Source organism: Diadema antillarum, unplaced genomic scaffold (genome assembly GCF_040938485.1).
Source record: "Diadema antillarum isolate AM-2024a unplaced genomic scaffold, OU_Dant_1.0 seq00001293_RagTag, whole genome shotgun sequence".
NCBI lineage: Eukaryota > Metazoa > Echinodermata > Echinoidea > Diadematoida > Diadematidae > Diadema > Diadema antillarum.
Genome location: NW_027272072.1, coordinates 1130388 through 1146209, shown reverse-complemented (window position 1 = coordinate 1146209; position 15822 = coordinate 1130388). Strand labels below are relative to the sequence as shown.

The following is a 15822-nucleotide window of genomic DNA, read 5'->3' as shown; positions in this document are numbered from 1 at the left end:
TGGAAATCTTCACATAATTTTCATGATTTTTTGAATTATCTTAGTTTTATAAAAATGGTTCATTTGTTACGCTTTTCTTTATTTCTCGGGCCATAAAAAATGCAATCTTATGATTCTGATGACCCGAATGGGTCCCAAAAGAAAAAATTAATATCGAGCTTTGTATTATTCACTTCTAAGTAATGTGACGTAGAATTGAATCATGTGAAGTAAAGTAGCTTATTGTTCTGTTCTATTTTATGTATTCGATCGTCAATACATGAAACAAAAATTAGCACGGTGTCGGCATAAATACATTCATTATATACGCATCAATATTAATTTTAGTTTGGTTCAATGGTAGTCAAAACGTATAAAGTGAATATACAATGCGATGTCATATTGAAGATACACTAGCAGAGAATATACTTTGAACAAGGTTTTGAGAAATTAATAATTTGATTAATAAGCTTGACTGGGAAAATGGCCTCGGATGATGTTGCAACATAAAATAAGCTATCACAAAAGTACGCTATAGACATTGCCACTCACTGAGTAAAGTGCAATTAATTTTATTATCAATGTAAATGGGCAAGAAATCATACATCCTACATTTGTATATCAGACTTATCAGGAATTTTGTACATCAAATCAATACACGATAAAATTATCGACAATACTACAATGAGCATAAAATCAACGACAGTTGCATCACATTATTCCACTGACTACTTGTGGTTTGAAATCATGCTCTTCATTTCCTTTCAGGTCACTTCCAATGACATAAAGTTTATTGATAGACAATAGATCTATTTTGCAAACTACAGATAAGACATAATAACATGTGAATGATTTCAGAGTGAGTTAAGATAAAAAGTGTACAAATTATAATTCTTCATTCGGAGAAAATATTGTTGGTGTGCATCCAAGGCTTTCCCTCATTTTGACCCTCGCAGCTTTCCATACCTGCAGGCAAATATCATAAAGGGATCATAAAATTGTTGCCAAAGACATGCAAACTTGCAGGATATGGTGTCAACTGAAGACAAACAAATATATGGTAGGCAGTACTGTGTGTTCTCAACAAAATCAAGTTTGTCTACAGAAGGGCAGTTCGTAGCAGTCAATTAAAGAATATTACTTGACGCACTTTTGCAGTATAGGAAAGTGATGCGCAAGGAAGACAGCGAATATATATCTCAAATGAGAAAATAAATCAGGAAAAGGAAGACATGGTATATCTATCTTTTAATGCAATAAAAACTTAAGTCAATGATGAAATGTATGGGTAGCAACATACTATGTAGCTAGGCGTGTTCTAAATTGTCTATAGAGGAACTCAGCATGTCAAACCCACGAACAATTTTCCCCGATGAAAGTCAATATCCTCATTTCTTTCGATTAACGCTTTCATCTCGTCTGCATCTCTCGTAATTCTATCTGGGTGATGATTCCAAGTTAGCTTACCCGGGAGTATCAGGGTTTCTTGCCAATTACTAAACCTAACAAGTAGTAAGTAATAATTGTAAAGGTTATAACATTCTACTCAATAACTTTGTCAAAGCACGGATCCAGTAAATAAAACACGCTATGAATATACTCACCTCAATCAGAAGACATTTTTTCTCTTCACGAGGACAGTGAAGCAGGTGATGATGGAGAGGATGAAAACGACGACGAGAAGAGCGTACGTGGTCGACGATTGTTGAAGGACCCGTCGATGAGGGCTAGCTATGAGACCCCCTATCGATAAAGCACCAATGGACAACGGTAGCGTTTTCTTCTTCCTGAGTTAGTTTCATTGTATTCCCTCCGTACTGCGCGGTTTTTAGCTTGGACTTAAACGCTGTCTATTGTAATTGCTATCACAAAGAGCGCAATGATGCATTCCTTGCTGACACGTATCTGTTTTAAATTGTCGATTTAAGTCTTTTTCTACCTCATCAAAAGCATTGTATATTATGTCAAAAGGTCGCAGAATAATTATGGAAGGAAATACGACATAAAAAACCCCAATCATACTGTCGTGCTGTTCAAATTAAGTGTGCTGTGCCAACCTAACGGTATAAAACTTGCTGTAAGTATAGTAACATCAGACGATAATACAGATGCAGAAGGTGATCTGTGACGATCATGGATCACGTGACAAGTACTTCATTTGTTTGTAACCCTTAAAAAATTCTCTAGCGCCCTCTCTTGTCTCAATGCTCACAGATTATTACCTTCTTCTGTACCCCGTGAAGTGACTAGAGATTTCTGATCGCCATCATACATACACATCTGAAAGAAGTGCGATGAAAATAATGATGATTGTCAGGTACTTATAGGAACACTTTTAGGTCCGTTTACGCACTGTATGTTTTGCTTCGAGAAGGAAAAGCCATGATACTTTAACTTACCAGAAGGAATTTCTGTCCGGCAATGTTCCATCCATGACAACGTGTCTCCGATTCCGTTGGTCGCAGAACACGTGACATTGATGCAGTCATCGGGGAGTGGAGACAGGATCGCTGAGGCACAGCTGGAGGAGGACAAGGTGTTGTTATCAGCTGTAATGGTGTATGTGTGGAGATGTGGGTAAGGCTGGTCAGAGAGGTCAACATGACAGGTGATGATTAGAGTTACCAGGTTTCCTTCACCTCTGATTTCCGTCGTCTCGATCCTAAGGATGTTGCTACCAGGTTGTTCGGGACCGGCTTCTAGAACGAGACAAGGTAGTAAAACGGGAAATGGTTAAATATTAATACAGACCATGGAAAAACCCGCTGAGAATTTTCCTTGTCATACTGTCATCAGTGATGCAATAGCGATATGGAAAGTGATTACATCAGCAGTTTTGATGTTTACTGTTGGCACCTTACAGCTAAAACATGGTAGGCCTCCTTGTAAGGGCTCAAAATTCATCTCAATTCGCTTGCTATACATCGAAAAGCTCTGTCAAGGAAATCGCCTGGCTGAGGCATCTTGATTGGATAATAAGTTTGTTTGTTTATTTCGAAAATGTAATTTAATAAAAGTCGGTATTATTCCTGAAGCGCCCTCCCTGCTCAGTAGTGGGTATGCAGAACGAAGGTGGTACGTGGATATCGCTGTGGCCCGATGTATTGTATGCAATCGAATGTAACAAATTACGCAGCCACAACCTTCAGGTAAGCACTGAGAATGTACAGTACTTTCAGCCAAGCTTTCTGGCTAGATTGCGCATTGTTTTCTTACTTTACTGTTCGTTCAATATAAGCCAGAAGAAAAAAAATGTGTTTTGTATTTACCTAGCTGTGGGGGACAGTAGGTCTTGGTCATTTCAGTCTCTCCATATTCATTTATACCAGTGCACACGACATCGATGCATGTGTTGGGTTGAGGGTCAATCGTCACCGTAGGAGAAGCTGAATCGGAAATGACGCTGTCGTCGACTGCAATGAGGTACGTGTTGATTGGTGGAAAGGGTTGGTCTGCTGGATCCACGTGGCAAGTAATGATGAGACTTGTTTCAGCAGCTTCTTGAGTCTCAAACGCCACATTGATGATTCTTTCTGGTGGCTTATCTGTTGTATAAAATATGATCAGTTGATGTATTGATTACTGTCTAAACCAGGAACCGATCACCAATCGGAAATTAAAATGGATGTACCTGAAGTCTTAAAGTTATCGCAGATGAACAGAAAGGGTAGAGGGAAAATTGTTACATACTTTGCACTCAGTTTCTAAGAGACTGACAGTTACATCCAGAAAGCATGTGTTACATGGAGCAAATACCAGCCGATAATCATGATTTTCATCATACCTAGCAATAAAGTGTACAATGCCATAACAACAATGTGTTTCATCACATGACTCGGCTGACGCGATTTATCAAGACAAAAATGAAAAGAAACGTGTAGCCTGTAGGCATGGATGTGTGAGCGTTCATGATCAATATCTGATATCGTTTTATTTAGTTTTTTGTAACACAGAAAATATTGTAAGACAAGACCAGAGGAAATTGTATTGAAATTTATAGGCAACTAAGAGTTTCTTTTAGTTGTTACAACATAGTTTAACGTAACCTATAGTGGCCTTTGGCTGCAGTAAAAAACAAAACAAAGACAGAATTGTCGTACTGTTAACGTGCACATTGTATGAAGACTACCTACCTCGAGGACAGTGTGTGAGCGTGGCTGAGGTCGTTCCAATCCCGTTCGTCGCGGAGCACGTGAGTTCGATGCAGGCGTTGGGGCGTGGTGAGAGGATGGCTGAGCCGGAGCTTGATGACGATAGAGTTGTAGTCTCAGTCCCGATGGTGTAGGTGTGGAGGTACGGGGACGGCTGATCAGTGAAGTTCACGTGACAGGAGATGACCAGATTAACCAGGTTATCCTCGCCTTTGATCTCTACAGCATCGATTGATAAGATGTTTTCTCGTGGAGGGGTACCAGGACTTGGAGTGATACATGGAGCGATGGACCGGGTTACATCGACACCACCTGTTTAGTCAGTTCAAATGCAATTGACACGTTATTCGTTTATAAGTTAATTTTGATTTAACGGCACACCGCTCGCACATTTTGAGAAGAACAACAGACATTGATAGGGCAGTCTATGACAATAAGTATACAAATAGAAAAACAATTCAAGCACAATGCCAATCAATAATAATTCATTGTAAGGGTCTTATTGAGTCTCTTGACCCTCATTAGTGCAAATGTTTGTTGCAAATTCTATTTAGCAATAACATGAACGACATACCCGTGTAGGTAAACTTTAGTTCAGAACATCACATGAAAACGGAGAATTTGACACTAAATTACATACTTTAGTAACATAACTTGTTAAGAGTGGTATGGAATGCACATTTTGTCACGTCCATAATGCTTTGGCTTTTTCGAAAAATAGAAGGAAAGTTGTGCGTCAATATTCAGTTTTCTCTCCGCGCTTCGCAGGTAACAATCAAATAATTTGTTCTTTTTTCATTGTGTTGCCTCATTACATTTCCCATTATCCTGTGTGAAAATACGAATGTCATTTTATTCTGTTTTCTGTCACGGCTCCATTCACAGCCCTTTATTTTGTCATTGCCGGTGAGCGCTATCATCATCCATGTGATAGGCTTTAGTACACAGTGAAGACGCACACGCGGAACAAGATGTAACAGATACCACGATTTGTTCATTCAAAAATTCCCCGTGAATATTGATATTTCATTTGATACTACTTCCGGCGCACTGTATATGAAGTATGATATTGTATTGTAATTGATAATGTTTGTACAGATGGCAAATTTGAAAAATTCACCTGTAACCTCCAGAGTGGCTGAGCGCACAACACCGTACACATGACACTGAAGTGTATCGCCGTGGTTTGCTGTCGTTGGGGTGAATGTCAATCTACTCGTCATGTCGTAATAAGTGAAGCGATCAACGCCGTAAGTTAGGCCTTCATTCAAGTCTGCGTTGGCAAATATTGCGGCCGCAGCACTCAGATTTCCTATAGATTAAAAAATGATGCTAACAAACTCAATACAGTGGTACATCGGTAAAACGCCTACATCTAACATCATGAGGGAACATTAGCCATTATCACCTGACATATTTTCCTAACGTAGAGACCGCAGTGAAAGTATTAACAGGACGGGGGTGTGGTGATTCTTACTTCTTGGATCTCATTCAGCCTCACCATTTTGACATAAGCACTGGTTTACCATTTTGAGTGTGTCATCATGGACAGAGAAATTTAGTATGCACACCTCAATCGAAAAAAAAAATTGATGTTTGGTGTACTGTACACAGTGTACATCCCACTTTTCACTCTTGACAGGAAGAAGAGAAATATTGTTAAAAACTGAAGCGCAGATGTGGCCACAATGGAATTAGTGCATAGCATCTTGTACGTCAATGTCAGTACTGCTCATATTGATAATTATCGGACGATCCAGTCATTAATTCATGGTAAACAACACGTTGTTTTCAATCGTCACAATTCATATGTTAATACACGCCCCCGTGGATTGGAATCGGAGATATTCCCTTTGTATGGGTTACCAGTAGGCCCACTAATCTGAATGTCACTGATGTGGGAAGGTCGAAAACAAATTACGATAATAATAATAATAATAATGATAATAATAATAATAATAATAATAATAATAATAATAATAATAATAACAATTAAATAGTAATGATAATAATATATGCAATGGTTGGACTAGTGATGGTAATTACGGGTCTGCTAGAAATTGCAATGACTACTCGCATTACAAAAATGTAAGTTCAATTTGATAAATGCTTAGTGTTAAAATGACAATGTCTGTAGTCGAAGTCAGGTAAACTATAAGTTTCAACAATACATGCCATTGATTAATCAACATTTCCTTGATTTTGTCGCAACCAGAATAGGCCTATCAATAAGGAAATGCAATGTTTTCTGGTGTTGTTATGATAGTCAACAGAGTGATGGACGGTATGATGGCTGCACATTCGTGATACCGTCACGTATAGAAATATTCATCTGAGCAAAAACACTTACGAAGGAAACAGCACCATTGCTTTCGAAGTAAAAGACTGCAGTATGCCCCCCCAATACAATCTGACTGTTCCCATTAATAACTTTTAAAACAAATTAACAATCCCATTGTTATATCAGGGTTTAAGTGTTACCTACACTTTGCAGAAAACCCCATTTAATTTGGTTCAGTGGTCAAGGAGAAATGTGAATTTTTGTAAAGCATGTCATGGGTCTGTTTCTTCCAAGCTTAGCACTTGGGTGCTCTTGGCATCCATAGAAATATGAATAAAATATTTCTCTCACAACCGACAGGGCATCTAACAAATGAATTCAAATTCTGTGCATAACATATTATCAATAGGTAAATATAAAAACATGCAAATATGTCAATACATTTATTCATGATTATCTTGATAGAACACAGACAAAAGATAATTTAAGAAAACAGAAAGCCAAAAATCAGAAAGAATTCAATCTACTATTCCATGAGTTAATAATCTGATATCTTTCTTTATTCGTTCATTTTTAAACCTTATCAACGTTTGAGATTTTCAGAAATCTGCTTCCTTTTTGATGAAATTCGTTATTCATTTCGTTGATTAAAAATGAAAAAGAGAACTAGCAATCTCTCATTCAAAAGAGATGTTTTGTGCTATATAGAACACAATGAACAGCTTCGTGTTCGTAAACACGATAGAACACAATGCGTGAACACAATAGACAACGAGTCCCCTTACAAAACTTAGAGGGAAGGGGCTTCTAATAAACTTTGAAAATATTTCCATTTCTCTGTGACAACTAAAGCACAACGAATGGGATTTCCTGTAACGTTTAGGTAAATTTTATATCAGAGTTTAATGCCCTGAAATTGCATTTCAATTAATTTTCTATTTTCAAAGTTATCATCGTAGGAAGTCCAATTGTGTGTTGTTGTTGTTGTTGTTTTTTTTTTTTTTTTTTGGAGGGGGGGGGGGTGGGCATTATACGGAATGTTACAGACTGAAATAAACTCACGTTCTCCAGCACATCTTACACCCACATCATCGTCGTGCCCACAGCTGGTACTCCCGCCATAGGTGGAATAACATCCCCACGGCCCTCGAAAACACTCTAACAGCGAATTCTTATCCGATGTGGGACAGTGAGTGTATTGGTCTAACCAAATAGGTCCTGATCCTTGTCCGAAATGGGCATTGTGATGGACCGAGGCGACCGATGAGTACCCAAGCTGACGACACACCGCGTTCCCCTCCTCAGTACCCCAGCCGTAGTCACACACCGTGCCCCAGATTCCGTCACACTGTATCTCCACTCGGCCTTCATGGTCGCCAGACCCTCCCACAAGTCTCACTGAAAGATAATGACAAACATTGGAGAAGTGTTTGCAATATCAAAGAGCTCAAACGACAAGTCGAAATTTGAGATTCCATTGCAAAGGATAGTTCCAAATCAAATCAAATCAAAACAAATCGAATCGAATTGAATCGAATTGAATCGAGTCGAATCAAATCAATTAAATGAGGTTGCGACGAAATTCCGCGGCTGTTGGGACAGTAATATATGCAAGACGCAGTCGGAACTGCACATTTTGTGAAATTATATATCACTTTGTAATTCTTTGTAGCAAGAATATGAATACAGAAGCTAATCTAAAATACGGGGAAAAAAAAACCTCTGAAAACCTTCGGCTCACAATGGCATTAACGCCGCTTTGACCAGCAATATCTTATATCGATATGATGTAAACTTTAACGAATAATTTCACTTCTAATGATCTGACGAGTTTAGAGTCACTAATTGTTTTGCTTTGTTCTTTCTCTTTGTTTTTTGTAGATACTGTTGATTTCTTGTATTTTGTTGGATTTGTTGAAGCACTTTGAGTCTGTACAGAAAAGGCGTTATATAGATATGTATCATTATTATTATCATCATCATCATCATTATTATTATCATTATCATCATCATCATCATTATTATCATTATCATCATTTCCATTATCATTATAAACACTGAATAGCACTCTATGAAGTGGATAAGTTATCAACAAGATTACCAGATTTTTTTTCTTCGACATGATGTCATTATGGCCAATATATTCAAGGTATGTACGCTACAATTAACGAGACGAGGCTAATTTTGTATTAAACATTAAAAAGATTGAGAAGAATCAGTCTTTTATTACAAAGAGGAGTTATGAGAAGCAGATTTGCCGTTAAAACACAGTTCCCGGTTTACGCAATTATAATCAACAATTAGTTTATAGACCCGATGAAACACAGCCTGAGGCTGAAACGGCTGTCATGGTCGAGTATACCTACATTAAACTGAACGCTATGATTTTCATCTAAGAATTCATCATTGTCTGAACGAATAGGGAAAGTATCACATGTCAATACCTCGGGTTTAGTCTTCGTAGGTATAGGACTTGTTTTCGAAAAACATATGCTTTCTTGTAAGAAATACCTGCTTTGCAAGTTATTGGGAAAATCTGAACCTATTTTATAAAGTAAACGTAACTTCATACAGTGTTAGATATCGACAGCAGAATACTTCGTGAGTGCATGACTTGCGTTTTCAAAATAACACGAACAAATTCGTTTGAAAACGCTGAATTCAATAAAAAAATCAATTCTGTTTTATAATCCAAGTTACTTACCTCATGTTTTGTAACGTGAATAGGTGGAACAGATGTATCAATGACATGCAAATACACGATCAAAACTTCCAGGGATTAAGGGACAAGCAAAGCCAACGATCAACTGGTTCGCTAATGTGCTACTCTGCGGTTCTTTGGAATGAATCCATATTATATTTTTCGCTGTACTCACCAGTTCTACCGTCGCACGGCCGCGAGCAGTGACTTCCTCGGAAATTGTGATCATAATAATACTAATGTTGCCGCTGAGCGACTGTTGCCATCTGCAAAGTTAGTGTTAATCAATCGTTCTTCTTTCACTCCCTTTTTGCTCAGAATATTCAAGCAGTGTGTTTAAGAAATTATCAATAAACCTTCAACTTTATCTTATGGACAATAACATATCATATTATAACCTTGCGTTCGTTATGCACCTTATCTGTATATCATAAGAGGGACAATTGTTCATAAAACACATTTCAGAGAATATTTTCGCTTCCGTCGTTCATAGAGAAAAACAAACGAAGTAACAAAAGTAATAAACAAGGAATTCAAAAGTAAACAATTTCACAATGCGTTATACTCCCACAGGTTAATGCCGTAGAGAAAATGTGTCTAAAACTTAATGATCTATGGCATTCTTTAATTATTACCACTTTTATTGATAAAAAAATAATATCTTTGACAGAAATAATTTAGGGTGTTTGTCAAATTTCTCTCACAAAATCGGAGCAATACGATCGAAACTCAGCAGCAATGTTGCCTTTTACAGTAAAAATAACCCATAATTCCCAGTCATGGTTGTCGATGCCACATAATGAGCAGGGATCTGATTTTGAGTTGAGACATAACTCACACACAAACCTATGGGGTCCTAGGGCAGAAAAAACATCCTTATTTTGAATAGATTTATTCTTTTACATAACTCACATCAGTTCATATCCGACTAAATAGGTAATATTCACAAAATAGGTATTGCCATCTTTCTACCACTTCTTTTCAAAACATCAAAGTCGAAGACAGGAAGATTTGCCGGCATCGCTAGGTATCCCTTAGAGAGTACGCTGATAAAAGAACATTATCTTCCTTTTGCTACGTGTAGGATACGTGGTGATTATTGTCCTTTATCGACACCCTTTTCACGACAGAGCATCATGACTTATTGTTACCTCAAACACGTCGGTATTTCATCTAATGGCACTATATATCACAGAACACCAACTTTGGCCTTTGTTTTCACAAACTAAACGAGGTTTCACAGAGGAAAAATAGAGAATATGTCTAATATTACTGAATTATTAAACCGGGTATACTGCATGAGGCTTTAGCGAAGTAAGAGACAAAAATGCAGGATATTTCGTCCTTTTTAGCTCCACATAAAGGGTTTTCATATTAACCACTCTTAAAAGGGACGCTTTTACTAATTCTCATTGAGTTGTTGTACTTACTGGGGAGTTAATGTCTTATTTGCTCTTCTACACTAACGAAAACACACCCGACATTCGTATGTAACTTACGGACAGCATCCGGTAACGTTAGAGCATGACGAAAAACCTTGAGCTCTTAACGGTGATCAAGTCCAGTTCATTGCTTACAAAAGCTTCCTGTCTTGACTGTTATGATCGTTTTGGTTTATTAATGTCACGTTAAATATGCAATGATGATTGGGATGCGATTATGACGTAAACAAACATTTCTTCGTTTCATCCTAGGTATATCCTTAGGTAGACCGTTGTCAGTGGAAGCTGTTCAGTCTTTTAACTCCCGATGAAACCTTGGTCGCATGTCTCGTAAGATTCGAAGATTTCACGGTAATTATCCGTGATATCAAAATTTCAAATTATTAATAGTAGTCCTTGTACTTATATCTTGCTTATTGAGCACTCTGGGAGAAAACGCATGCTTGATGTAAAAATGGGAGACAGATTATATCTCCTTCCACTCGCATGAGACCAAAGTTTATTTCCGTCTCCTTTCGTACCTTTATCACAAATTATCGAATTAATGAAGAGAAAGTTATTTTGTGTGTATTTGATAGGAAGTATACCAATCAGTGGTAATGTCTCTTCTTGGATGCATTGAACAACTTACGTAGCAGCATGCTTCCAAATGTATGAAGCTCGTGTTCAGAAGAGAAGATTGTAAAAATGAGGTATATTTCGCGCGGGCACAAAACAGCTCTTGACTGTACCAGACAGGCGTATTTTGCTAGGAACTAACCAGTGCCATAACGGACACATAGGCACCACATAAAATGGGAGGAAGAAAAATCAGTCCTTAGTGTATCGAAAATAATCACATTTTAAGTACTTTGTGGTTTCCATGTCAGGTGACATTATGATTTATGTAGGGTTGGTTGTTAACAGAATTTGTTTCAGATATGTTAGTCGACTTTATTTCTGTTTTCAAATTGACATCGTCCTCTCTATAATATCCTCAGAGAGTCCGATGAGGGTGAGGCAAATTTCTGCCTTCTAACCCTTACGGGAGATTAAGGGTAGATGTTTGGTATTTCCGTTCTCTCTGGTTTAACGACGAAAACCATCGTTTCGATATTCACAAATTGTCTCGTCAGAGATATCCCTGATCGATTTCATATGTTTTTCTAACAGTATTGCTCTCTCGACGTACCGTAAATTCGATTTGAAAGAGTGTGGTGATGTATCTGTGTGAAAGTTCACTTCCGTCACACAAACTATGTATCGTTGACTCTGTGTTTTGATTCGAATGAGTAGCGGATATTCCATAATGATGAATCATCTTACTTGGTTCGAGTATCTCAGATCATGTTATCTGCTATGTAGATGGAACTGAGGGAGATTTTTTAATTTTATTTTAGGAATGCATTTTGTTTGACTTCACCTGCAGAATCATTAAAACGGATTCTCGTGTCTATCATGTCCAATGTTTTGCAGCAATTTTTACTGTTTTATCCTTGATGCAAAACTTTCATACCAAGCAAGAAACATTAACTAGTCACTACTTTTATAGGGCTTATTACCTTAGCTCGTGCACATGGTTATACTGTAGCGAACTGGTAATCCTGATTTTAAAGCAACGTAAATTCTAAATTTCCTAGGAATGTGAATTGTTTCGGTGCGTAATCATGCCTATGTACGTTACATTTCTCTTTCCCTCGATATTTGGCTGTATCGCCATTTGAACAGTATATCAATACGCCATTTTGGGATTAGATCACATGTACTTTGGAAATTGACCTTTCATTGTTGTTGCTGTTGATGTTGTTCCTAGTTGGTTATTTAGGCACTTTTCAAAGCGACACAGTGCACAAACTTGGCCGACGTAACAATTTAAGGAATTCATATTCAAACAAAGAATAAACTTGCGGAGACCAAGTGACCAGAGAGGCCCCTTTTAAAACTTAGTGCAACCATTCCATTGATTTGCGTTGAATGCCTTGACAAACTTTTTTGTGTAATTATTGTCAATTTTCTACAGGCCTTAACGAACATTTCGTTTGTGTCAGGCGGATTGGTCGGCAAGCATGCACTATTCATTAGGATTACATAAATTGTCATACTAGTAACATCACGGATGATTATCTCAGTGAATTAAAAAAAAAAACCCAACATGCCTATTATGTCAAATTACCCTTTTTTTCTGCTCATGCGCTCTGCGAAATGGCTGACTGTTGTTGCTTTCATTTTACCAGCAATTTTATCTCCGTTTGGACAGCTCGCCGTGTTTCAAAGTGTGAGATTGTGGTCGCATAAAGTTCAGCTTTTTCAGAATATATTGAAAATGAGATGCTGAACACTTTTACACTTTTCTTTGTGTTTTCCAGAGTACAATGTAGATGCAGTTAAATTTCTACATATCTGGGTAAAAGGTCGCTTGTATTGCAAGTATTAAAATATTTGATTTCTTGTTACTATTGACTAACCCGTGAGACTAAAATGTTGTTTCTCTTTTTTTTTTCTTCAAAATACATGTCGCCGTAGCACACTCGTTTTCATGAATCAGCATGTCACGACTAACTTAAAAAAATAAGTAAAAAATCAGTATAGAGTACGAGAACCATAATTCTGAATATATTTTTTTAATGGTTGATTGTATTTGTCTAAGTGTTTGAGTGTGTATGTGTGTGCTTGTTGGTGTGTAGAGGGGAAACGTATTCTTTATTTTCATCCAAAGTCCTTGACAAAGTTTGGAGGAACTGCACAGGTAAAGGCCGCCCGCAATAATTAACGCTGAACTACAATGAAATTGTAAAATCTTGAAAGAACACGTTAAATATGGATTTGATATTTTTAAAAAAAATCAATTATTAGTACATTCATTATAGGCGGTGAGATGAAAAAAGTAAGTATCAATTTCCACTCTATCTTCATGATTGCAAAGTGGACGTATTCTATATAATGCTTTCTCATGTACTTAGGTATTGCGTTCAACATCTCCCAAATGAGCCCATTCTTTCCTATTTCAGTTAGCTTAAAAGACATCTATAAGGGAATCCCCCTCATCATCTGACGTCACGAGTTTGAAGGACGATGCGAAAATCTGGGCATCGTTCCAGGGAGAGGAAGGCGCGAAGGCAGGCAGAAAATGATACCAAAATCCAACCAGTTTTTTTTTAAATATAATGGAAATACCAAAAAACAATGGTAAAAATTCAATGAAATCAAGCTATTCTTCTAAAAAGCAACGTAAATGGGCATTTTAAAATATCTAGAAGTTATGTCCAAATTTTCTTTCAGACTCTCTATATAATAAATTCTGTTGATCAGACTATCCACTGTACTCGTCGTTTGCACGCCATCGGTAATCTGTACGCCATTTAAGTACCAGAACAAGCGTTCTGAGCCAAAGACTTTATCGGCTGTACAGACAGCCGTAACTTCTTGGTTTGGTGTCAGAGGGCTTGGTACTTCAAAAGTCACACTGGTTCCACCTAAATAAGATAACAACAGAAGAAAGTAAAAGAGAATAATGCGGCTTGATGGACTTACGACAAAAATCACCTTACTTGAAATTCACTCGTCCAACTTTTTTTTCAGGGACCAGATGTAATTGTCCTTTTAATAAAAAAAAAGAAAAAACTATTAAAAACTCCAACAATTTACCACTTTTCAAACTATTGAACAAGCACTGTCATTTGAATGATTTCTTTGTGTGTGTGTGTGTTTTCCCCCTTGGATCCGATATCTCATTTGTTTTCTCTGTTTATACAAACGTACTTTAAAAAAGAATAAAAAGAATCCCTGAGAAGCGGAGTATTTACACAAAACTACAGCAACCAATTGAATTAGCAATTGAACCATAAGTCCAAGACTAAGTTTGCTGTGAAATTAATATATAAAACCTTTTTGATATTCATATCTTACCAATAAAGGGAATGGCGATGGATAATAGTCCAAGTAGAAATAATCTTCGTCTATCAGCCATCATTCTCAAACGTCGATGAATCCTGCTTATGAAAGATAGAAGGTAGAAAAGGGGAAAATATAAGTATTCAGCAACTTTGATAACGGCTCAAACTGAAAGATCGAAAATGATTTACATTGCTATTGCTACATTAGAAAAAAATACAGGAGGTTGTATTAGTGCTTAAAAAGAGATTTTATAACTTATGTGTGTAAGCCAGGCCACTATGTAAAAGACTTCGGAATGGCTGCAAATTTTCTCTTTCGTGGAATTTCCAAAACTTATCACCGATACATTCTATCAAACACAGACCGAATCTAACCCAAGTTTACCTTCAACCTGAAAAATGCCGAATCGATGGATACAAATTTAATGAGAATGAACACTTATACGCTGCAATGTGGCGTTAAAATGTTGGCAAGCTCGACCGCCTGATGTCCGCTTTCACTGGTGGTCTTTTATTCTTGCGTGCTTGTAGACCATTCGACCATCGCACACTATTCCTGTGTAAGATTGATCCGCGACTGCAGTTATTGTTTAGTACTTTATAATAACAGCTCAAAACATTTGCCCAACGAACATTACACACGAGCAAGCATATCAAATGTAAATATGTGTGAGCTGTTATCGTCCTTTTCAGTATAGATGTAGTTGTTCTTACTTTCTATGTGAATAATTGTGTGTGGAACTACTTTATTTAGTTGCGCCATGACACATTGATAGTGATGTAAATCGGTATTGTAATGAATATCAGTTTGATATATGAACCCCGTTTCCTGTGTGCTCGTAACAACGACCAGCCTGATGTCAACATGTGTCATCAATACATCCTGGTTTCAAAATTCAACACGACGTGTATGATTTCTTGTTATACTGTCAACATGATAATAGATGACCATTAGAGATTCAGGTTGTTAAGTTTAGTTTGAGTTTAAGTTTATTTTTATTTCACCACGGGTCACTCGCTTCAGCCAATGGCTGTACTTCTGTGAGTTCAAGTAGTCTAAAGACCATACAATTACAAAATACAGCATTTTATACATAGTATAGGAAATGAAAAAAAATAAACAAACAAATGAACAAACACACAAAGCAAAACATCCTGATAGGTGGCGTTTAAGTATATTGACGTGTGGATACTTCTGATGAGAGCTGACAAATTTTAGACCCTAATTTAGTGTCACCATGTGAGAAAGTCCATTAAGTATCAGTACACCTGACGAAGTACTCTGTGATACTTCGCAACACTGCCTCAAAAAGTTAGTGGAGAAACACATTATCGACATTATGATTTATTTCTTCTTTATCCCTCCAGTCCTTCGTTCATTTCGATGGACAAATTC

General features: G+C 37.2%; 1 protein-coding gene and 1 long non-coding RNA gene across 2 annotated transcripts; both read right to left on the bottom strand.

Moving 5' to 3' along the window:
* Nucleotides 1-2071: 2071 nt before the first annotated feature.
* LOC139708013 (uncharacterized) lies at nucleotides 2072-11323 on the bottom strand. Its single transcript, XM_071620004.1, has 8 exons — nucleotides 11315-11323; nucleotides 9288-9348; nucleotides 7474-7809; nucleotides 5251-5442; nucleotides 4113-4442; nucleotides 3249-3524; nucleotides 2605-2678; nucleotides 2072-2101 (listed from the first exon to the last, which is right to left on the bottom strand). The coding sequence occupies exons 1-8, from the start codon at nucleotides 11321-11323 to the stop codon at nucleotides 2072-2074; spliced, it is 1308 nt and encodes a 435-aa protein (XP_071476105.1).
* Nucleotides 11324-13828: 2505 nt separating this feature from the next.
* Nucleotides 13829-15107, bottom strand: LOC139708005 (uncharacterized). The gene is made up of 3 exons (XR_011709318.1): nucleotides 14812-15107; nucleotides 14440-14522; nucleotides 13829-14006 (listed from the first exon to the last, which is right to left on the bottom strand). It is a non-coding gene; the product is annotated as an uncharacterized lncRNA (long non-coding RNA).
* Nucleotides 15108-15822: the final 715 nt, after the last annotated feature.

Excerpts from the sequence above, each read along its gene's own strand:
- LOC139708013 (XM_071620004.1), bottom strand. Across the intron at positions 7,810-9,287 it reads GCCGTGCGACGGTAGAACTG|TGAGACTTGTGGGAGGGTCT; the intron begins GTGAGTACAGCG and ends ATTATCTTTCAG. Across the intron at positions 3,525-4,112 it reads GCTCACACACTGTCCTCGAG|ATAAGCCACCAGAAAGAATC; the intron begins GTAGGTAGTCTT and ends TTTATACAACAG.